The following is a 24,394-nucleotide window of genomic DNA, read 5'->3' on the forward strand; positions in this document are numbered from 1 at the left end:
TCATCTCCTTTTTGAGCTGCAGTGACTGTGAGGGCGTGCATGCTCCTTCTACATGTGCTGTCACACGTGCAGCGTGGTGTATCTGCATGTGACAGGGAGTAGAAGCATATTCTCACCGCTCAGTCTGTAATAAACCACTCTGTATCGAGTACTTTTGCAGTTACGTTACATATGGTATAAAGATGTAAAAAAAAACTGTGAGCACAAGCCCAAAAAAACAACTTCAGCCTCGTAAAAAGAAGAATGTGCAGACTAGGTGTACAGAAACAAGCGTTATACTTTGAAGTATTACACGATTAATTATTTTAAGTATTTAACGTGATTTAGTAAATGAATTATCGTAAATAAATAATTACCTACTCAGACCAGTACACGAGTCGTCCATCCTTTTTTTAATTCGACATTAAACATTGGAAATTATAAGCCCCTCCCACTCTAAACGTAACATGAGACAGAGGAAGCTTCATTCAGTTCCGTGGATCGTGAGAGGTGCGGAGGTAACGGAGAGAGAGGTAAAGAAGAGAGAGAGAGAGAGAGAGAGAGAGAGAGAGAGAGAGAGAGAGAGAGAGAGAGAGAGAGAGAGAGAGAGAGGAGTGAAGGTAAAAGAGTGAGAGGTGGAGGGAGAGAAAGACAAAGAGAGAGGAGTGAAGATAAATGAGAGATAGTGAGAGAGGTGGAGGGGGAGAGAGAGGAGTGGGGTAAAGGAGAGAGAGGTGTGGAGGTAAAGAAGAGATAGAGAGAGAGAGAAGTAGAGGTGAAGGAGAGAGAGAGGCGAAGGTAAAGGAAAGAGAGAAGTGTGGAATTAAAGGATAGAGAGAGAGAGGTGTGAGATAAGGAAATGAGAGATGAGGTAGAGAGGAGCAGCAGCAGTGGATCAGTGCTTCACTCATGGTTTTAATGCCCCGTTCGTTGTGAGGGTCTATATCATCTGGAAATCTCAGCATGGAGCTACTCTGCTGTGAAAAAGACGCAACCATCAGAGCAAAGCAGGATCCCAGCCTCCTCGGGGATGACAGAGTACTTCAGAGCTTGCTGGTAGTTGAGGATAAGTTTTTACTGCAGGGCTCCTACTTCAGCCGCGTGCAGGAGGACATTCAACCATACATGAGGAGGATAGTTGCTACTTGGATGTTAGAGGTTTGTTACCGCCCAGCTCCCTTTTGCTTGCGTTTCACTCTTCACAGTGTATCTGAGAGCTTTAGTTCACTTTAGCTTGAAGTAGGCCTGTCATGATTACTGTTCATGTTTGAACAAGATGTTGACTTAGAAATAATTGTCATCATTTTAAGATCATATTTTGCCACTAAGAATATAATAATAATAATAATAATAATAATAATAATAATAATAATAATGCAATAACACATTGTTAAAGAGTAATGAGCATTAATATAAGACTAGTGAGACACTGTAACGTTACGTGACACTTTTTAAAATATATACTAAATAAACAAAACACATTCTTCTACTATTAGTGAAAGAATGGGTCACTCTTAGTAATTGACAGTTAACTGTCAGTGGTATTAACAATACCAATGCTTCCATACAAAGTAGAAGTGACTGGGAAGGACAACACCTCAGCCAGGAAGTGATAGGCCAAGTAAAATGACAGCACATGGTCAGCTGATGCTGAGGTGCATAATGCAGAGGTCGGTAAATTTCTGCAGTCAATCACTATGGTCCTCCAAATGTAATTTTTCCTTCAGATTAGCTCAAGAACAATGCAAAGAGAGCTTCACTGAATGGGTTCTCAATGAGGAGCAGCCTTACATTACCAAGTGCAATGCAAAGTGCTGGATGCAGTAATGTAAAGCACAATGTGTCTGGACTCTAGAGCACTGGAGACTGTGTTTGGCAGTTGCTATGAGAACAGTGCATGTCTGACTACATTGTGCTAAGTCCAAAGTTTGGTGGAGGGGGGATTATGGTGTGGTTTCTTTTTTTTTGCTCCCAAATTTGCGGGAACAGTTGGAAATGGGTCCAAATTCCTATTTCCTATTCCAAAATGACTGCGTACCAGTGCTTAAAGCAAGGTTTATAAAGGCAAGGATGAGCAAGTTTGGCTTGAAAGAACTTGTCTGGCCTGCACAGAGTCCTGACCTGAACCAGATAGAAGTAGAACTAAGACTGCAAGCCAGGCATCCTCATCCAACATTAAGATCCTCATCCAACATGTCTAACCTTACAAAAAGTCAACATCATATTAAATGCCGTGGATTAAGAATGGGATGCTACTCAAGTTCAAATGAAGGCATGTGAAGGCAGATGAGTTTAGATTATTGTTTTCCCTGAAAGAAGTGTGTCTTTACACTTCACAAGACTTCATAGATTTCATTTTCAGAATTGAATCTGAACCTTCAAGCTACTATGCTCACTACATATTTGTACACACATGCTATTAACTAATGCTGCGTTCCTAAATGTTGGCATTTCCAAGTAGAAAATTGCACCTGGAAAACTACCAAGTCTGATTTCCTATTTAGAGTCAGGAGAGCTTGATAACCCCAATTTTTTGAATTTTATGACTGCCCTGTCCATATCTGTGGACATGTTTAATGGTGATAGATGTAGTAAAAACTATATAATGCATTGTACCTACTGGTATATGGCTAACAATAATAAGTCAAGGATGCATTGATATGGATTAGGTAATAGAATTAGTGAGATGAGTTATGTATTTGTAACATTATCTAGCCTGGTCTGTAATCTGGCCTAAACGGCTAGTCTAGACGATGTTACAGAGACATCCCTTTTCACCCGATTACCAGTCCAGAGCTGACCATTTCTGTAATCTTCATTTTAGCTGCTAGTTTAAAATATGATAATCTAAGAAGTTTTTTTCTTTTTAATGTTCATGTATATAAAAATATAATGTATTTATTTTCTTTCTTACCTTCAATAAGAACAGTTAGCAGAAACATTAACTTTTAGGTTATTGGATGATGTTTGATTTCATCTATAGAGCTTATTAAGGCTAAACATTAGCTGGTGCATATTTCTGTCTGACAGACCCTATTTCTTCTGTTGTGAAGGTCTGTGAGGAAGAAAAGTGTGATGATGACATTTTCCCTCTGGCTATCAACTACCTGGACAGGTTTCTTTCCATGGTGCCCACAAAGAAGTGCTACCTGCAGCTCTTGGGAGCCGTATGCCTCTTCCTGGCATCCAAATTGAAATCCTGTCAACCGTTATCAGCAAAGAAACTTTGTCTTTATACAGACAACACCATCACATCTCAAGAGTTGCTGGTAAGAGCTGGTCAAAGAGTCAAAGGTCAAACTGTCTGATGTTTTTTTTCATTGGCGTTAAACTTTTGACTGTAATTTATAGTGTACTACAACCATTATTCTTACTTTTGAGCTAATTAATTTATATTATTTAAAATGGGACACAGCTGGGTCATTGATATGGGTATAGGGAAACAGGGATGAGCTATTGGTAGAGGTATAGGGAGACAGGGCTGGGTCATTGGTAGAGGTATAGGGAGACAGGGCTGGGTCATTGGTAGAGGAATCGGGAGACAGGGCTGGGTCATTAGTAGAGGTAAAGGGCGACAGGGCTGGGTCATTGGTAGACGTATAGGGAGACAGGGCTGGGTCATTGGTAGAGGTATAGGGAAACAGGGATGAGCTATTGGTAGAGGTATAGGGAGACAGGGCTGGGTCATTGGTAGAGCTATAAGGAGACAGGGCTGGATCATTGGTAGAGGTATCGGGAGACAGGGCTGGGTCATTGGTAGAGGTATAGGAAGACAGGGCTGGGTCATTAGTAGGGGTATAAGGAGACAGGGCTGGGTCATTGGTAGAGGTATAGGGAGAGAGGGCTGGGTCATTGGTAGGGGTATAAGGAGACAGGGCTGGGTCATTGGTAGAGGTATCAGGAGACAGGGCTGGGTCATTGGTAGGGGTATAAGGAGACAGGGCTGGGTCATTGGTAGAGGTATCGGGAGGCAGGGCTGTGTCATTGGTAGGGGTATAAGGAGACAGGGCTGGGTCATTGGTAGAGGTATATGGAGACAGGGCTGGGTCATTAGTAGAGGTATCGAAAGACAGGGCTGGGTCATTGGTAGGGGTATAAGGAGACAGGACTGGGTCATTGGTAGAGGTATATGGAGACAGGGCTGGGTCAATAGTAGAGGTATCGGCAGGCAGGGCTGTGTCATTGGTAGGGGTATAAGGAGACAGGGCTGGGTCATTGGTAGAGGTATATGGAGACAGGGCTGGGTCATTGGTAGAGGTATAGGGAGACAGGGCTGGGTCATTGGTAGAGGTATAGGGAGACAGGGCTGGGTCATTGGTAGGGGTATAAGGAGACAGGGCTGGGTCATTAGTAGAGGTATCGGAAGACAGGGCTGGGTCATTGGTAGAGGTATCGGGAGACAGGGCTGGGTCATTGGTAGGGGTATAAGGAGACAGGGCTGGGCCATTGGTAGAGGTATAGGGAGACAGGGCTGGGTCATTGGTAGGGGTATAAGGAGACAGGGCTGGGTCATTGGTAGGGGTATAAGGAGACAGGGCTGGGTCATTGGTAGAGGTATATGGAGACAGGGCTGGGTCATTGGTAGGGGTATAAGGAGACAGGGCTGGGTCATTGGTAGAGGTATATGGAGACAGGGCTGGGTCATTGGTAGAGGTATAGGGAGACAGGGCTGGGTCATTGGTAGGGGTATAAGGAGACCGGGCTGGGTCATTGGTAGAGGTATAGGGAGACAGGGCTGGGTCATTGGTAGGGGTATAAGGAGACAGGGCTGGGTCATTGGTAGGGGTATAAGGAGACCGGGCTGGGTCATTGGTAGAGGTATAGGGAGACAGGGCTGGGTCATTGGTAGGGGTATAAGGAGACAGGGCTGGGTCATTGGTAGGGGTATAAGGAGACAGGGCTGGGTCATTGGTAGAGGTATATGGAGACAGGGCTGGGTCATTGGTAGGGGTATAAGGAGACAGGGCTGGGTCATTGGTAGAGGTATATGGAGACAGGGCTAGGTCATTGGTTGGGATCAGTGATGGGAGTAAAGCATTAAACGCTGTTGCTTTTTTCAGTAACGAGTAATCTAACTAATTACTCTGACTGTAACTTTAACTTTATTTCCAACACCCCGTTATTGCACGTTACTTTAGCCGCTCAATGAACTTTTTTTTTTACTTCGCGCATACAAACAAAGGCGCAAGTGTGTGTGTGATTCACAAGAGACAGAAGGATGGATTGCCCTGGTTAACCCCTCCTCTTTCCGGTGAACTTGACCTTCTGGCCGCTGGGCCTGTGGGTTTACCTGTGGTTTGGAGTGGTATAGTGAGGCACAATTGCGATGATTTGTGTGCTCTAATCAATTCAGTGATTGCCGTGGTAGTGTTGTGCCGGGGTCTGAGGCCTTCATTCGGTTTCTGCTGCGCATCTCTGTAGCTTTATCTCTTCCTGTCATCGCCATTTCACTGTTCCACGGCTTTACTCCAGGTAGGAATATTACTCTCTTTTGTATTTTTAATTATTAGATATTTGTAGAGTTTGTAGAGGTTAATGAGAGAATTGTTGTATTCTTTTTAGACGTGGACAGGTCAAGTTCCGTTTTAAGGACGTTGAGCTCTCTTTAGCTGCTTCGGTATCTGAGGTGCTGCTGTGTTCTCTTTTCCTCCTTGGTGAAGCTGTTCCTCCTTGATAAAGCTGTTAAACTGTTATATTAATACCATTTTTGTCATGGTTGACCCAGGCAGGGAGACGAGGAGACGGACGCAAGTGCAGGTAGGGTGAAATAAATAATAATTTAATAAATAAATAACAAGTAAACAAAGAAACAAGGAACAAGTAAACACATAACAAAGATAAACAAATAACCAAAAACCAAAACAAACCAGCGAAACTAGAGAACATAAACTAAACAAAACAAGAAGTACTAATGATAAACAAACAGGGAGTAAATAAACAAAGAAACAAACGAGGGACTGAATAAATACAAAACTAAACTGGGCAGGGATAAATATATACAAGGAAATAAACAAGAAGCTAAACAAGACTAGGAAAACTAAACTAAGCAGGGCAAGGGAGAAGATAAACAAGGAAGAAGATAAACAAAGGACAAGGACTAAGGCTATGAAAAGGAGGGCTAGGCTATAGAACACGAGAACGACAAAACAACAGAGGTTAGTGCAAAGACCGACAAGGGACAAGTGGCACATCTATTAAAAGAAACAGGAAACACACTAGAATTGGAAACACCTGGGGAAGGGGCGGAGCTACAAATGAGACACGTGGTGGAAAACTACTGAGACAGGGGACACAGAGGAGCAGGGGTCACGTGGGAACAACACACAAGCATGAGAACAGACAAAACAGGGCGAGGACGTGACAATTTTAACATCATTAGATTGTTGTGTTTGTCTATTCTTTTGTTTAGTTTATATTTACATATTTTCTTTGAGTGTGGTTTGGTTTGTTTAATTTCATCCCCAGAAGCTTATTTGGTTTTTCCGTTTTTTTTTTTACAGTATTACAAGTCTTAGTAAATTTCTTTGGTCATGTGAAGTTTTTTGTTTCTTTTTTTTGAAATTCATTACATTATATTTTTGCCAACATTTTGGGTTTATTTTCATTTATTATTTGTCTAATAATAATAGTAATTACATAATTTACTTTCTTTTGTTAATTTTTTTACGGGGCGAATAACACAGAAGTAACGCAATGGTTACTTTTACTGGTAACTAGTTACTTTTATAGTGGAGTAACTCCGTTAGTAACTTTTTTGGAGAAGTAACTAGTAACTATAACTAATTACTTTTTCAAAGTAACATGCCCAACACTGGTAGGGATATAGGTAGACAGGGCTGGGTCATTGGTAGAGGTATAAGGAGACAGTGCTCGGTCGTTAGTAGGGGTATAAGGAGACAGGGCTGGGTCGTTGGTAGGGGTATGGGGGTCCCTGGACAAATTTTCCTTTCTATGGGAAACCTTCATTTAAAATGCAGTGTTGTCCAATGCCTTTTTGGTAAAACTCCCTTTTAACTCCCCTTTAAGTCTGGTAGTTAAGCATGTATTTTAACGCACTATTTCAGGTAAAGGGTTGTTTGGAGGTTACCTGTTAATGCAGAGGTATTTTAACTGCTTTATAATGGTCTGAAATATACATTATTAAGTTAAATAGGACTAATAACACTTTCTGTCAACATCAAATGTGCAGTTGTTGATTGTTTTACGTGTTATATGTGTGTTATGCTAATGTAATCCACATTAGTGGGGGGCTTATCATTTATTAACAAATTGATCGCAATACAATAAAATATTGTCATGTTGCCCAGCTCTAATACTGGGTGTCTTTTATGGGTACTTTTATATCATCTTAAGGCAGTACAACAGGGGTCTACATTTTTCTTTATATTCATCTTGTTAAAATGCTAACATCTAAACTAGCCTGGGTGTACACTGACCTGCCCATCAACTACAAACTTTCTTACTGGAAATGATCACAACTTGGGCAGTGTCCTTTTTTGTGGTTAGCACTTTCTCAATATTGTACTTAGCTCAGAGAGAAAAATGGAAGTTGCTGTTGTGCCCTTTTGTTTCTGTTTTGTGGATCAGCTGTGAATGGTTTCTCTGAATGCTATTGCAGTGCAGGAAGTAAGTCTGTGCGTGCATCAATGATTACCAGTAATAGTTGGCAGTAAATTTGTCAGTCTGTTTCTGGATACCCACATGGAAAGTGATTAGATGTGGCCTTTTCTCAGTTTATTGTTTTGTTCCGGTGCAAACAAAAGAAATACATATATACAGGGTTGAACAATAAAACTGAAACACCTGTCATTTTAGTGTGGGAGCTTTCATGGCTAAATTGGAGCAGCCTGGTGGCCAGTCTTCATGAATTGCACATTGCACCAGTAAGAGTGTGAAGGTTCAATTAGCAGGGTAAGAGCACAGTTTTGCTCAAAATATTGCAATGTACAGACCATTATGGGTGACATACCAAAGTTCAAAAAAGGACAAATTGTTGGTGCACATCTTGCTGGAGCATCTGTGACCAAGACAGCAAGACTTTGTGATTTATCAAAAACCACAGTATCCAGGGTAATGTCAGCATACCTCCAAGAAGGACCAACCACATCCAACAGGATTAACTGTGGACGCAAGAGGAAGCTGTCTGAAAGGGATGTTCGGGTGCTAACCCAGATTGTATCCAAAAAACATTAAACCACTGCTGCCCAAATCACGGCAGAATTCAATGTGCAGCTCTCCTGTTTCCCCCAGAACTGTCCGTCTGGACAATAAATTATTGTGGTCTAAAACCAGGTGTTTCAGTTGAATTGCCAACCCATTTATATTATTAATGCATTTATACCTGCAACAATTTTTCAACAACAAAAAAGTATATTAATGTCTTTTCATGTGTTTTTTCTCCTTCTCCTCCCTCTTCTTCTGTGCAGGAATGGGAGCTGTTAGTTTTAGCAAAATTGAAATGGAACATGGCAGCTGTGACCCCTAATGACTTCACAGAACACATACTCCACAAGTTGCCACTACCTGAGGAAAGACTGAGGCTAATTCGTAAACATGCACAAACGTTCATTGCCCTTTGTGCTACAGGTAATCTTGATAGCAAAAACACAGTAAGCTCATCTTTGTTATGTATTCATGTATAGATTCTGGATTAAATCACACAAAAACATTTCAACCAAGTAAGGTCATGTCTATGTAAATCAAGTTATAAATGAGGCCTTGGCTGTGTATGTATCCACCTTATTTTCCCTGAAGACAAGTATAGGGCTACGTTGGTAACTTTGTATAAGAACTTTTGGTGCGGCAGGTATAGGCATCCATTCTCTCCTGCTCGTAAATTACCTCTTTAGGGTAACATCTTCTCTGACAGCATCACAGTGCCTCTGTTAGGGAGCGCATCTGTTTCACCAGTTCCTTGTAACCGAGTTTCCCTCCACAAAATAATCATAGCAGACGTGTGGACATTTGGGTAGTTGTGTTATATTTAGCTCCTTTACCACAGATGCAGATTGGTCAGTATCCACAGCAGTAGCTATTTTAGACTGCATTCACTTTCTATTTGATATGATCTGACTGCAATTTGTTCCAAAAGGCAGAAGAAAATAATTTTTAAAATTGCCCATGACGGAATAAATACCTCCCTCTGACAAGTCCTGTCACGGTTCCTCAGCTGTCATCCTCTTTCTGCTACGTCCAGGTACCTCCTCTCTAGACTTCTTTTACCATTCCCTGGACTTCACCATGTTTTTTAGACACTGTTAACTGTCTAGAAGGAGCTGAGTATATCAATATCTGATTGAAAACACCTGATTGAAGTCTCTGTTCTTGAGAGTGACCCCCTTTAAGGAGTTGATTACTTTTATTAATGAGGAAATCACAAAAAGGACATTTGTTGGTCTATTAGAAAAAATATTGTTGCAATTTAAGATGCATTTGTTTATTATACAAGTACTTATTTGTTCTTATTGTAAACAAGATAAAAACAAAGGATTAAATAATAGATAATAATAAAAAAAAATGCTGAAACACTTTACTGCAGTGGTGCTTAAATTATTTTGAACACAACTGTATCTCCTAAAACAACATCAGTAAAAAAAAGTACTCAACAATCAACTTATCTTTTCAATGCATGTTTTAAAACCCCAAAATCAGAAAAAAATCAGTATGGAAAGAACTGTGAAAAAATAGTGTTACATTTAATTTCTGCTTACTACACTTAAAGGATTTTTTTGGTACTGAATATACAGAGCATGGAGCGTTTCAGGTGTAATTGGGTCCCTTTTATCCAGCAAACATGTCTTAAATGTGCATTTCGGTTCATTTTCATTACATAACTCTCCTCACATTCTGCAGGCACGTCCAGTAACCATATCTTGCATTCTGCTTTTAAAAAAGGAAGCATATTTTGCATTTTGCTCTTTTGCTAGAGGCAAAATGAACAAACAGACAGATTTTTTTGGTTCTCAACAGATGCTAAGCCACTTAAAGTCACAGATGTTGGAAGTAGGTGTAAGACAGGATGAGATCATATGAAGAACAAATCTTAACAGTGCTTATGTTTGTTCAACTTAGCCACAGTTGCTAAAAACAATGAAACACTGCCTTTATAGATGGAGCCTCGATACGTCAGTTAATTTCAGTTTCTCTTAATGGTAAGACCTTAGAATGTAGCTTCTGTGTATGTCTTTTAAAACATTTCCGCCTGTTAGCGCTGGGCAGATGATATGAAGTCAGTCATTCTTGGAAACTTTGAAGCCTTCCAAGAATGGGACTGGGTGGAGGAGGAAAAAGGAGAAGCCCTTGTTTTTTTCCTGTTTTTTATCTGTGGCTTGGGCCAGGGAAAGACTGCAAGCACTAAAACAAAGCACTCATCCATAGTAACAGAGTGTGTGAAATTTGGATTGAAGTTCTCTGAGCTTGGATCTAATTCAGACCAGATGTTAAATATTCTGGAAAAAAGTGATCTCCCCTTAAGCTCTTCCCTCACACAGCTGTTAGCATATGTGTATGTTGAGAGTTAGCTGCTGGTGAAGGATGTACTCGTAATCTATCTCATGCTTTCTGTGGTCCTTTTTCCCTCCTCAGATCACAGCTTCACAATGTGTCCTCCCTCCATGATAGCCACAGGGAGTGTAGGTGCAGCCGCTTGTGGCCTTCGGTTAGATGAGATGCAGAGCAGTGACTGGGGGAACAGTTTGACCGAGGTGCTGGCCAAAATTACCCACATTGAAGTGGTGAGTGTGTCACACTGGCTCTGCTTCTCTACTTCTATAATGATGTATATAAATTTGAACAGGGGTTTATGTGTAGTCATAGCAATAACATATAGATTAAAAAAGTCACCACGTGAATTTAACTAAGTAAATGATGTGGAGTTGCTGCAGTTGGTCAGGTCTAGGTTCAGTAACAGTATGTGCTGTAAGAATGAGGTCAGCTGACTACCTGAATATACTGAATATAGACCAGGCTATTCCATCAATGGTTTTTTTTCTTCCCTGATGACACGAGTATGATGACAAATCCAGGATTATTTAGGCTGGAATTGTGAAAGAGTTCAGGGAGCATGAGATCATCATTTTCACACTGGATTGGCCACCACTAAGTCAGATCCTATTGAGAATCTTTGGGATGTGCTGGAGAAGCTTTGTGCAGTGGTCAGACCACTTCTACCATCAATGCTGCAAGATCTTGGTAAAAAATATATGCAACACTGGATTGAAATTGCACAGCTTATTGAAACTATGCCGCAGTAAATGCGTGATGCAGTCAAAGCTAAAGGCGGTCCAACACAACATTAGAGCGTGTGACCTTTTTTAAGTAAACCCTTTTTTTTGCCCAGGCAGTGTATTATCATAAAGTGTTAGCTTCTTTTTACATGAGCTTTTGCTGAGAATGTAACTGTAAAAATAATGCTGGCCTCTCTCTATCATGCATTTGCATATCAACATTTGACTGATGGCCAACTGATGGTTGACAATAAGGAGCGTTGATATCCGACAGTTTCATTTCTGCTAGTGTTTTTGCTAATTAATTCAACTCAGCAGAAGCTGTGTCTGTTAGCATCTGTTACCATCTGACTGTTAGCATTGTGGCAATACCACAAAAAAGATAATGATAATAGCAAAACTAATAATACCAATTAGTTCAGCTATACTTAAAACACTGTATTGTGCCTTGTTATTCCTTCATACTCTTAATAATTATAAAGGTTAGATGACTATTCCGGAAATGCCTTATGTATATATTATTGTCACTACAAAAAAAAAAACATTAACAAACATTTAGTTCTTGCTTTTTTTGAAATACAGTAAGTCACTTTGAGTTGTATTTGCATGTTGCACATGAAAATGTCCTCCAACCTATTGCCTCCACAATAAAAGAAAAAAGACAGAAAAAGAATGAATCAGGAAACCCCCCCAGACTGACATCAACCCTTAAATTAGGATTCATGACCTCGCCTACATTGGCTTAAAGGGAGGGTCACAGTGCTGTTAGCCAATCAGAGGCAAGAGGTTTGAATGGCATGAATATTCATGAGTAAGGACCAAAATCCTGTGGTTCTTCCCTACCCATTCCTCCACCTAACTAAACCAGTCTGAAACAGAAGCACCATGCACTTTCTCACACCAGCTTATAGCTCACATTCATACTAGAGACTACCACAACATTAATGAAAAACATTATATTAGTCCAACCTTTAATAATTGGACTAATATAAACTGTAAAATGTTTAGGTGTTCAAGCTTAAAGTTGTTTATTGAGTGGTTGCACAGATATTTTTGCAGTCAAATGTTGCATGCACTGGTGGTGCACAGGTGATCAAACTGTTAGTCAGTGGTCAAAACAGTTGAGGCAGGCTGGTCGAGGTTTCTTTGGGACAAGAGCTTTTTGAGAATGTATAAGAATGGAGAATGACGGTGTTTCCGCCATTTCCACTATTTATGCTTCTTGAAGAGAATGGGTCAATGGCACCCTAACTTTCTCTTAGCCCCCAAAATTTAGATGCATTATTAGTTATAATTCTTCTATTTTTATTTATTCTCTCATATTCAATGGTGTCATCTCTCTCCATATGCACAATGAAATGTGATATTTTGTCTAATGTAAATTTACATATATTAATATTGAAATGTATTACTATGAGATAATTAGATAAAACTCCAAAAGGTTATGTAGTTATAATTTTTGGTCAGTTTTATAATAGGCAATCTTGTATGTTTGAACCCCCTAGCATTGCACCTCAAAGCTTAGCTCTCCATTCACAAATACAGTACAGTTTTTTTATTTGGGGGACGGTTGTTTGTTTCTGGAATAAATGTATGATAAATTATTAAATTAGTTATAAAACTCCATTCGTTTAAAAAAACTCTTCTCTGTAAAAAATAAAAAAAGACCTGACAGTTTGTGTAAGGGGATCCATGTGTACATTAAATCATTTCTACTCTCTCCATTTCTAGTTGAGTGTTTGTTGGAAATTTGCACTTTTTTACAGTGTAGATTGGAGTGTGATCCATGTTTACATATTCATCCTCTGCCCCCGTCAGCCTTCTTGCCTCATGTTAATTGTTATATTTTATTTTTTTTGTGTGTTTTTTTTTTGTCCCTCCTGCTCAACATCTACCTCATGCTGATTTCAGTTTTTGGATCAATGTGGAATCAAACAAATATTTAATGTTTATCTCCAGGTAGCAGCTACCTGCACAAATTATTTCATCTACTCTTTATTCCCCATAAAATATAACCCTACACATATAGACACAAAAAATTTCCCTACACATATAGACACACACATATATATATATATATATATATATATATATATATATATATATATATATATATATATTAATCTAATAATAATAATATATTATTATTAGTATAATAAATAATATATTAATCTAATAATAAGTTAATGTAAAAAATGTGTTTTAACTATGTGTGATATAAGAAAACAGTTACATATTTTCTTTTTTTAATTAGGAAATAATGAAATTAAATTTTAAAAGATTTTGTGTGTGATTGTGTTTGTGTGTATCTGAAAGTGTTATTGAACCCTATATGTCTCTTTCTCATAGGATTGCTTGAAGTCATGCCAGGAGAAAATTGAGCAATTGCTGGCCAGCAGCCTCAGAGAAAGCCAACAGTACAAACACATCGAGGGAGTGGTCACCATCAAGGAGCATATCTCTCAGAGCCAGTCCTGCACACCTACAGATGTGCGTGACGTTAACCTATAGTGTCATTTCCCACCTACCTGATTTTTATTTTAGCTAGGCCAATTGTCCCACCCTTCAGCTGCTACTCAGCTATATATCCCCCATCAATAGTTGGGTGAAGACCAGCACATGCCTTCACACATGTGAAGTCAGCCACCTCTTCTTTTCTAACTGTTGCTGATGCAGCATTGCAGAGTAGCCAGCATGACTCATCATTGATACATCAGCTCACAGACGCCTTGTGCTGATCGATATCACCCAGCCAGAAAAAGCAAGGGCAGTTGTGCACTCTCAGGTCTCCCGCAGCTGATGGCTGGGATTCCAAGCAGCGATCTCCCGTGGGGCATCCCCTGCCTGATCATTTTAATGTGATGATGCAAGTTAATATTTTAATCACTTATTTAATTGCAGTTTAAACATATAGTATATTAAGCCAGTAAATAGACACATATCTTAACTTTTGTCAAAACACAATTTAAGTTGTACTCACACTAGTCCCTGTTGGTTTGTACCATGCTTGAGCATGATTGTCATTCCTAAATCCCTCACTGGGCTCGCATGTTCTTAATGTTCCAGATCTGAGCACACTTCATCACAATGCTGCCTGCCTGTTTGGTCTGTTGTTTGTGTCTGTTATTTGTGCTTCCCGTATAAGAGAAGGCAGCACTGATGTCATGTTTATGTTTCATGCTCGGGCAGAGTTTGCAATGACACTAGATGCATAATGGTATCTGAGTTTAACTGAACCATGCCTGAGTCCACCTTTTCAAACAAGCCCAGGCACAATTCACGGAAAAGATGTTTGGGAGAAACTCTACTATGCCCCCACAGGTTTTTAAAATTGCCTAGTGTGAGTACACTATGAAATGCTACATAAAAACCTGAGATATATCACACTTCATAAAAAAAAAGAAAAGAAAATACCTTGTACTTGAAATTGAAATATGTACTTGAATTTATTTTTCACACACACACACACACACACACATATGGTATAGTATATAGTATATATATAATTTTATTATTATTATTATCTTAAATGTATCACACTTTGTAGTGTGTGACATACAGTATTTGTGACTATTTATACAGCATTCAGATGGAATATACTCATTATGCCAAACTTTTAAAGTGGCACTGACTGCCTGAGATGCTCTGTAAATGCAAGACAGCAAAGAAAGGTACACCATGTGTCCAAATGTTTGTGTACACTCCATCTAATGAATGCATTTAGCAACATTAAGTTGCCATCATTGCTAAAAATGTTGTGCAAATGCACACACATGTATTGTCAATGTAGAAGTTGTAGCCAGTGTAATAGCATTCTTTGGAGTGGATAAACATGAGCCTGGCACCATTCCTAACTAACTGTATTCTCTGGAATGTTCCATCCAACATGTGTTAATTGAGTTAGGAATGAGGCTTAAAGAGGAGGACCGGCTGAGAGAGTGACTACGGTCTTAAAATTAAGGTGAGCTATTTGAGCTATTTCTGTAGAAGAACTGTGTTTAATTTCCTAAAGCAGAGGTTGGCAAAGACATCCTTAGAAGGTTCACCTTTCCCTCTATTCCTATGGTTTGTCAGTTGGTATGAAGTGAAAGTCTAAAATGTCTAAGAGTCCCTGATTTATTTGGTCAGAGACTTTTCTTTCTCAAGAAAAGAAGGGATCAGTCTAAACATGTATTTAGGATGAGCACAGAAAACTGAGGGTACAGTCTTGACTGTGGTTCCTGTAGGTAGAGAGAGTTTCTGTAAAGTTAGAAGAGAGAAAAGAGAAGATATGTGAGCGAAAGTTTAGATTGGATAATATGTGGATTATAAAACAGTGTTTGATAATCAGTCACCAGTACTGCTGTTACGTGACTGGTGTATAAAGGTATGCACATTTTGAGGGCAACAGAAGGGTCTTCCTGGTTAAATACCAGATAATGATTGATGAATGACTTATAGTGGAAGAATAGCAAAAGAAAGTACAAGATTAAAGTGTCTTTTGAGATTCAGTGTGTGCTGTAACAACCTAGCAAAGAATTCCTTAAAATGCAAACATGAATGCACTTTTGAAACTCACTCTTACGTTATGAAGACTTTTTTGGCATTTGAGAGGATTTAGTGACTATTATTTTTAATTTGCTTTTAAAATCTTTTTTAATTAAATTATTTTTTACTTGGGGCTGGTTTCCCTTTAAATAAGGTGTACTTGTGAGTGGTTTTAGTAAGCAGGAACCTAAAACCCAGTGCCATATAGATTTAGATAGGACATTTGTTTGAGTGTCTTTTTGAATTTGTTGTTTTATCATTTTAGCATATTATTGTCAATCAAATGATGTTATATACTTGAATTTTACCGTTCATAGTAAAGAAAACTGCAATGGTGCGTTTCTTTCCTCCTTTGAAGGCTATTAAGAGACTAAGGTCTAAGAAATATATCGTAAATTGTGGAACCTAATTTGTCAACAAATTGATCAGGAATCATGGTGAATTCAGGGTCAATATATCAGCATCAATATATATTCATATAATACATATAATATATGTCAAAATATTATTTACATTCAGTGTATTTTAGTATTGTACATTGTATGAAGGCCTTTTTTATTGACTGCACATTTATCCTTCTGCTGCTAAAAGGAAGAAAAAAAAATTAGTTTTACACAGGTTGCATTGTCTACATACATTCCATACCTATTTATTTTTCCCATTTGTGTGCTGCTACATCTAGATTATTATTATTTATTTTATTTTTTATTTTTTATTTTTCCCATTTTTCTCCCCAATTTACACAGCCAATTACCCAACCCACTCATTAGGACTCCCCTAATCTATCACTAGTAATGCCACAACACACCAGGAGGGTGAAGACTAGCACATGCTTCCTCCGATACATGTGAAGCCAGCCACCGCTTCTTTTCGAGCTGCTGCTGATGCAGCATTGCCGAGCAGCCAGCGCGCTCGGAGGAAAGCACAGCTGCTCGGCTCCGGTACATCAGCTCACAGACGCCCTGTGCTGCAGACATTACCCTAGGAGTGATGTGGGGAGAGAGCACCATCTACCCACCCAGAGGGAGCAGGGCCAATTTTGCTCCCTCTGACGCCAGCAGCTTGATGGCAAAGCTGCATGAGCTGGGGTTCGAACCTGCGACCTCCTGCTCATAGTGGCAGCGCCTTAGACCGCTGGACCACTCGGCGCCCCCATCTAGATTATTTTAATCCAGTTGGAGTTAATAGTGAAGCCAGGTGGCTGGTCCTTATATCACATTCTACCTATAAATGCTTTTTTCCTGCATCTTCATTTTCTTCACAGTTTTTTTTTATGTGTTATTACTATGCATGGCTTTTTTTGCGAGGTTTGTAAGACAATTGTTGCTTGCTACTTTCATACCTCATCTCAAAGGTTAATTAAGAAACTCAGACAAACAGAGAATGAGAAATAATCAGAGGGAATCATGGGGTTCCTCAGCTTTTCATTATTTGCTGGGTGTCACAACTCGTTTCTTTCCTATTGGTCTGAGGTGAGGGCTTTAAAACAAATCATCACTGAAAACACACAGCTAGCCATTAAGACTTCCAAGACATTCAAGTCCATATATGGTGAATAATAGGCTATTATTTTATTTTGTATTCTGTTTGTTGTTGATGTAAAAGCTGGGTTTGTCCACTGCTGTGTGTTAAGAGCGGGGCTGTACACGTACACACGGCATCTTATGGGTGACTGTTATCTGTTATTGTTTAGAGAGTGGTGCACCTGTGTTTTCCTTTGCCAAGATAGCAATACACCAGAAATTTACCTAACCACACCTTATTTTCAGACCACCACGCACATCTGCGTAGATATATATTTATAAGCTTTGTTGCTAGGTGAAAGGTGTGAACTTTGCAGGGTGTAAGGTATATTTGCCTGTTTGTTTGTTTGTTTGTTTATTTGTTTGTTTGTTTGTGTGCAAGTATGTTAATGCAGTGTTCACCAGTTTCACCAATGGTGTAGTTTACAACAAAGACAACATGAATAGAATACTTTTTTCTTTTAATACTGATTATGAGCTACAGCATGTACCTCAATCCCTTATTCCACATTCTTTCATTTTAATAAATTTAAACCAAAACATGTTTTGTGTTTCTGTATTATTGTATTTCTTCTTCTTCTTCTTCTTCTTCTTCTTCTTCTTCTTATTATTATTATTATTGTTGTTATTAAGCACACAGTGCAAAAAAAAAACTATTTTTGTTTGCATTAATCTTTTCATTACTCAGATATTTAATGTTAGTCCTAAACATTTGAAGCTGCACAGCTTAAATCAGGAATACTGTGGTAGGTATCAGTTGTGCATATAATTAGAGGGCATTGTAAATGCTAAATAAGTGTTTCTCATTAACCATACATCTAATTAAGCTAAAATATTGCATGGAGTGTCAACTTGACAGGCTTCAGATGTGAACTAATGAAGTGTGAACTGGACATTTGAATTTAAGTAGGAATTTACTTGAATGAGAGTTATCAATCAGACAGTGTCTAGAGCATAGGTCGGCAATAGGCGGCCCGCAAGCAAGAAACATCTGGCCCGTGAGGTTGAACTATAATGAAAAAAAAAATCGGACTGTCCGTCTCAAAAATGCTCTTTATTTAGAAACTTAATTTTCCAAAACAGAAAATTTTATTAAAGATTTTTTGATAGAGCCACGGGCTGTTAGATAACTGCTAGCTTCTTTATTCTGTTTTTTTTTTATATTCGTTTTTTTTTTTTATTTAACAAACAGGTATATCATTAATAGCGCCCCCAATGGTCAGTCCACAGATTTCACCCACATCAGCCCACTTGAATGTCTGCTTGTCATTTTAAGAGCGCCCTCCCGCCACCGCGCCCAAGTGCTTGTGGCCCGCCATGTAATGGCTTGGAAAAAATCTGGCCCGCGGCCAAACTTAATTGCCGACCCCTGGTCTAGAGTGTTACTTTCTATTAACCGGTACCAAAAGAGCTGACCTCTAGGGGCATAGCAAAGTGTTCCAAACTATTTTGCCATTACCAGTGTTAAACTTCAGTTCTTCAGTTTAGGCCCTGAAAGTGTCTGTGTGCTCTGTAGGTTAATAATTATTTAAAACATTTTGACTTTCTTACTCAATGGTCTCCCCTTATCAGTTAATCACTGTGGCCTTGGGATTTGCATTATTATAAATTATCTGCCTAGAGCAGGCCGCCCTCACAAACTAAAACTAGTAAGAAAGTCTACCAAGACACTCAACTTCAGCTAAGATTAGAGAGACTATTGTGCAGGTTCTTTCCCAGTTTCGAGAGTGGCCACTGCTAAAGAAAGCTCATGCGAAATCTCAACTATAGTTCATTTAAACACATGGGAGACTGGTCAACTGGTAGGAATGTATTTGGTCTACACAGAGGCTGTAAAAAAAGATGGACGTCGTGTCTCCGTTCCCATTCATTCAGTGAAAATTAATCCGAAATCTTCCGCCATGTTGGCGATCCTGAAAACCGAGTCTGTGCAGTAGAGACTAGAGGAGGGAGAAAGACTGTGGAGAGCTCCTACCATTTAAATAAACCCGCCTCTGAGGGCTGCCTCGCGGTCACAGGCTGCAGAGCGGAGCGGAGCGGAGCTGACGGTCTGTTATTGGTCCCGCCCATAACCAGCCCTTTGACAATAACCACACCTGTTTTGAATAGAGCTGAATAACGTTTTTAAAAACGTGTTCTGTGGGACTATAAAAATTTGACAATATAAGCAGAGACTAAAACTAGCAAACGGGGGGCCGCCCGGCCTGTGGTGGCTTCACTTTTGAGAGACAATGCTCTGTCCAGCTATACACAGTCTATGGGTCTACATGTTGTGTTTTGTGAACACCTAAAAGGTGCGCTGTGGGCATGCTTTACAGCAGCAGACCTTGGCTTGTAAAGGTAGAGGGTGAGACAATCTGATTCAGTCTGTAAGAGAACTACATAGTAAAAGAAGAAACTTGAAGTAACACGTGATACAGGATGCATGTGGTTTAACTGCATGGTCTTATCTTCGCTCTTCTTTATTTTAATGTAGTTCAGCTGTTTCGCCACACGAGGGCAGCGTGTCCACAGACTCCACACAGGGCCAAGTCCGTTAGATGACGTCAACGAGCTGCGGCACTCAGCCACATGAACCAGGAAGAGCCGGCAGCCCGTCCACTCTCCTCCTCCGCTCTGTTACCACTGTTACTATCACCATAACTATCACCATGCTCAGCTTCAGCCTCACACTGCTCCGACAGTAAGTACCAGAGACACGGAGAGAGCGAGACTGAGAGACAGACAGACAGAGAGAGAGACTAAGAGACAGACAGAAAAGGAGACCGGGAGAGATACGGAGAGAGAAAAAGGAGACACAAAGAAAGAGAGAGCGAGAAAAAGAAATGACTTTATTCACATTATAACTAGTTGTGTATTATAACCAGTTGTTATTATAACCAGTTGTTTATTGGGCTATTACAGGGGTGTCCAGTACCCTCACCACGAACATAACATTAAAAAATATATACAAAACATACAAAACTATAAAGAAGTACTATGGTGTGATGGTCATGTTAGATCATTTTCTAAAAACAGCTATATTGGCCTGAATAAAAAAAAAGCTCTTGTAATTGATTCTTGCTTTGGGTGTCTGGTCGAAGTTGTGTCTTTGGTTTAGTTGTGCTCTTTTCCCCTGTAGTGGTGAAACACAGTACAACAAAGACAAGCTCCTGCAAGGTATGCGCAGTGTGAGTATAAACAGTGAGAAATACTCTCTATGTTTGCTGCAGGAATGTGGGCAATGTTTTGTCTTTGTTTGTGTGTCTTTTAATGTAGGTCAAGGTATTGACACTCCTTTGTCAGAAGTTGGAAAGCGACAGGCAGAAGCAGCAGGACACTACCTCCAAGACCTTCGCTTCACCAATGTTTTTGCTAGCAATCTCCAGAGAGCCATACAGGTGTTTGTTTGTCTTATGGTTTAATCTTATTCCACCCGAACACAGACAATTCATTTAAAGTTTAAAGTCAAAGACACAAATTGTAATAACTTTTAAACTCTGAGAATACTGCATGGTCAGTAGAAGCAAGACTGCAGCTAGATTTCTTTAAAGTTTATTACCCATCATGCTCCTTATAGACATATGAAGCAGCTTTTGGCCACAGCTGCTTTACGTTTACGTTTGTTTGAAATAAAGCTGCCAATCAGCATAAGGTCACTGTGCCCAGTGCCTATGGAGAGGAATAAGTACCATATTGAAAAGCAAACCCTGTGAAAAAATGTAAATGCAATTGCATATAAGATGCTTGCTTTTCCACAGTATCTTGCAGAATATGTGCCAAAATGAAAAGCAAAATCCATTACATTACATTGGGTTCTAATTGAAAAGTTTCATTTCATTCAGGCACGAGTACCGCGCTGCTCCCAGACGAAATGCAATCCTGTACATTGTGTTTTGCTTTTAAACATTCACAGCACCACACAGTGGAAAACAGTGCTGTTGAGCTGGTTGCTTTTTAAGGTGGATTCATTTGGAAATGGATTGCATTTTCATTTTTTCACAATAGTATTTGCTTTTCAATTTGGCGCTAATTTCTCATCATCAATGCCAGGTGTCATTTATGGGGTAGAAAGCACTAGGGACTGCAGCAGTGGAACTAATTTCTGTGAAGTGATAAAGCTCTATCCAGTATCTTTAGAATGAGCTGGACTGGCATTTGAGCTTCAGTACCTGACCTTGCTAATTCACTTGTGACTGAGTGTGATTAAATCCTCACCGCCTTTTCCTTGTATCAAGTATAAGTGATGTTACTGCTGGAGAGAGTGTCAAATTCCTATGTAATGTTTCTAATTTCTATAAAGCAGGTTGCTTGCAAACATCTGTACATATCTGGTCAGTTTCCAAGACCCACACCCAGTTTTGACTGGAATTATTTCCATTATTAATAGACAATTGAAACTTTAGTGTGCTTAATCAGATTTAGGGAAATTGACCCAACATATTTTAATATAATGACCCATTAACTGAAAAGTATTTTTAACAGAACTGTAGATCTACATGATACATGAGGTTCATGTGTGGTTCTGTCTTGTTTTCTTTTCTTCAGACTGCTGAGATAATTCTAAGAAACAATGTCCAATCTTCTAATGTGGAGATAGTGCTGGATCCTTTGCTCAGAGAAAGGGTGAGCTTCTGCCGATTAACATTCCTCATTGTTATATATATATATATATATATATATATATATATATATATATATATATATATATATATATATATATATATATATATATATGTAATCTGCCTTAACTTTAGCCTCACACAGCTGGAAAATCTGATCCCATGCATCTTATCATTTCTTTATTAGGTTAGGTAATTAAATAGAAACTGGTTAAACATCCTTTAGGCACTCACCTTGATTACTGAATGATGCCTGTTGCCCTACATACTGACTCGTTTAACACTTCTTTACCATGCTCAATATTTACCATATCCTGTCCCTAAGATCCTAACTTGTACCTGTTACCCTTACTAAATATGGAACAGGATCCACTTCTGAATGCACCATCCCCATGCCTCTTCTCAGTGTGTGCTGTGTTCGGCAGGGGTTTGGGGTTGCTGAGGGCCGGCCCAAAGAAGACCTGAAGAACATGGCCAATGCAGCAGGCCAAGCCTGCCGAGATTTTACACCACCAGGAGGAGAAACCCTCAAGGAGGTAAATCTCTTTCCTATATGTGAGCAAAACAGGCATTGAGACATATATATAACATGTTTCTATCACACCATAGACGTTGTGTAATAGACATTAGCTGTCAAGTAACTTCATAAAGGCAAAAGTCTACCTTTAAAAAATTTAGAGAAGAGGATGAAGTAAGCAAAATAGCAACTACTTTAGGATTGTTTTTTTGATAACTCCTGGTATTTTTGTGCCTGCCTTAAAGCAGGATGTCTTAGTTAGGTAAATAGCGTGAACACAACATTTTGGACTGGCCAATTTTAGGCCTTTTGCTAACTAGGAGAGGCTAGTTTTCTAGGCCATAAGCATTTGTGAATCTTATGTGAAGTTTTTTTTATGGTTTTAAATAAAAAAATAAAAAGTTTGAATAAATAAAAATTCAGAGTAACAGGAAGTAACAAAATATTGTCTGTGGGTTTTGCCCCCTCTCTTGATCATTGGCATTAACAGTGATTTGAAATCGCTGCATAGAAACCATAGATTTTTTTAGACAGAGTGCATATTGTCATTTGTACAGATGTATTTGTTATGCAGTGTTAGAAGCCATTTAAAGGGGGAATGGAAATATCGATTTTTTCTGGTCTTTTTCTAAAGAACATGGAAAATGACTTTCCATTAAACTTACATTGTCACACCTTGTGTGTGTGTGTGCACTTGTGTCTGTGTCCAGGTAAAGACACGTTTCCAGAAGTTCCTCAAGTCTATGTTCCAGCGCATGATTGACGACCACTGTCAGGCTGGTCAGCTTGCATGCCCCTCTACTTGTCCAGCACCCTCAGTATCACCACAGCCCATGGTTGCAGGATTTGCCGATGACGGAGTCGCTGACCTGCCTATTCATGCTCTGGTCGTGAGCCATGGTGCCTATATCAGAGTTGCAGTACGCCACTTGGTAGATGAATTGCACTGTAGCCTGCCTGCCGGTCTGAAGATGAACCATATCTACTCAGCCTGCCCCAACACAGGCATCTGCAGGTTCATCATCACTCTAGATATAGGCGAGAATGGCCCACAGCCCTCTGTAGTTCACTGTGTCTTTATCAACAGGAGGGACCATCTTGCCACCCTCAAAGACTCAGATTAGAGGCTTAATGTGGGGTTAAAGTTAAAGTGTTCAAATTCTTTTGGTGCAGACTTAAAGTGCAATGTTTTCCTGTTCACTACAGTTAATATCCTTAAAATTATGGACATGGAAGGGAATCAAGTTTCTTTGCATGAAATCTGTGTTGCATTGTATTGTTTATTTAAGATCCTGAGATTGCTGTGATCCAAACTGTCTACAAATCATTTTATATTTGCAGTGAGGAGAGTGAAATGAGAAAATACTTGTGTGACACTACCTCAATTCTATAACTTTAAACAAATACCACTGTTTTTCTTAGACTGACACAATGAACATTATTATCTTATATCGTATTATCATGTTCAATTAGAAATAAAAGGTGATGAATCCCTTAATATAAATGAGGAGTTAACATTTTAAGAAATGAATAAAAGAGTCATCTATATTCACACATCCCTTTGTGTGTGTAACTCATGAGTAACCCTTCTGTAAGGGAGGTATTTGTTAATATAACTGCATTGAATTGTTTGACGATGTTTTGTGAAATAATTCTTTGCCCATGTGGTTCTATCAGGTATAGTTGAATGATGGGTTTTGATGCAGTGCCGTCTGAGGAATAGGAGATCTTAAGTGTTAAATTTTGGCTCACGCCCTTGCCCTTTACACACTGAAATTCCTACAGATTTCGTTCATGATGAAAGGAAGGTTAAATGGTTAAATGATATTATGCACTGACTGTACAGGGAAAAATATGCAAATTCCTTAGCATTATTCTAGGAGTGCTCATGTCTGTAAGTAACGAAACACTATTGTTAATACTAGATGCACTGTTCATGAGATGAACGTAAATTATCACGCCGAAAGTCACAGAATTACTGTACAGTTTGTAAATTGGTCAAGAAGCGTTAACTCAGGGTTG

At 39.3% G+C, this 24,394-nt stretch overlaps 2 protein-coding genes across 5 annotated transcripts; both read left to right on the top strand.

Moving 5' to 3' along the window:
• Positions 1 to 407: 407 nt before the first annotated feature.
• Positions 408 to 16,600, top strand: ccnd2b (cyclin D2, b). 2 transcript variants are annotated; one of them, XM_049475131.1, is made up of 6 exons: positions 408 to 664; positions 714 to 1,137; positions 3,033 to 3,248; positions 8,406 to 8,565; positions 10,564 to 10,712; positions 13,554 to 16,600. In XM_049475131.1, the coding sequence occupies exons 2-6, from the start codon at positions 943 to 945 to the stop codon at positions 13,713 to 13,715; spliced, it is 882 nt and encodes a 293-aa protein (XP_049331088.1). In that variant the 5' UTR covers positions 408 to 664; positions 714 to 942; the 3' UTR covers positions 13,716 to 16,600. The 2 variants fall into 2 exon arrangements, with proteins under 2 accessions (XP_049331088.1, XP_049331089.1); XM_049475132.1 differs by having other exon boundaries at positions 408 to 1,137.
• A 3,197-nt stretch (positions 16,601 to 19,797) lies between these two features.
• tigarb (TP53 induced glycolysis regulatory phosphatase b) lies at positions 19,798 to 23,926 on the top strand. 3 transcript variants are annotated; one of them, XM_049475119.1, is made up of 6 exons: positions 19,799 to 19,937; positions 20,376 to 20,413; positions 20,513 to 20,634; positions 21,782 to 21,859; positions 22,281 to 22,391; positions 23,083 to 23,926. In XM_049475119.1, exons 1-6 carry the CDS (start codon positions 19,906 to 19,908, stop codon positions 23,494 to 23,496), a joined length of 795 nt encoding a protein of 264 aa, XP_049331076.1. In that variant the 5' UTR covers positions 19,799 to 19,905; the 3' UTR covers positions 23,497 to 23,926. The 3 variants fall into 3 exon arrangements, with proteins under 3 accessions (XP_049331075.1, XP_049331077.1, XP_049331076.1); XM_049475118.1 differs by having other exon boundaries at positions 19,798 to 19,937; positions 20,376 to 20,634; XM_049475120.1 differs by lacking the exon at positions 20,513 to 20,634 and having other exon boundaries at positions 19,798 to 19,937; positions 20,376 to 20,424.
• The last annotated feature ends 468 nt before the right edge of the window (positions 23,927 to 24,394 follow it).

The sequence above is a fragment of the Astyanax mexicanus genome, chromosome 2, assembly GCF_023375975.1.
Source record: "Astyanax mexicanus isolate ESR-SI-001 chromosome 2, AstMex3_surface, whole genome shotgun sequence".
Taxonomy (NCBI): domain Eukaryota; kingdom Metazoa; phylum Chordata; class Actinopteri; order Characiformes; family Acestrorhamphidae; genus Astyanax; species Astyanax mexicanus.

Excerpts from the sequence above, each read along its gene's own strand:
- ccnd2b (XM_049475132.1), top strand. The coding sequence starts at position 943 with ATGGAGCTACTCTGCTGTGAAAAAGACGCAACCATCAGAGCAAAGCAG. Across the intron at positions 8,566-10,563 it reads CATTGCCCTTTGTGCTACAG|ATCACAGCTTCACAATGTGT; the intron begins GTAATCTTGATA and ends TTCCCTCCTCAG. Across the intron at positions 10,713-13,553 it reads AAATTACCCACATTGAAGTG|GATTGCTTGAAGTCATGCCA; the intron begins GTGAGTGTGTCA and ends TCTTTCTCATAG.
- tigarb (XM_049475118.1), top strand. The coding sequence starts at position 19,906 with ATGCTCAGCTTCAGCCTCACACTGCTCCGACA. Across the intron at positions 20,635-21,781 it reads ATCTCCAGAGAGCCATACAG|ACTGCTGAGATAATTCTAAG; the intron begins GTGTTTGTTTGT and ends TCTTTTCTTCAG. Across the intron at positions 22,392-23,082 it reads GAGGAGAAACCCTCAAGGAG|GTAAAGACACGTTTCCAGAA; the intron begins GTAAATCTCTTT and ends GTCTGTGTCCAG.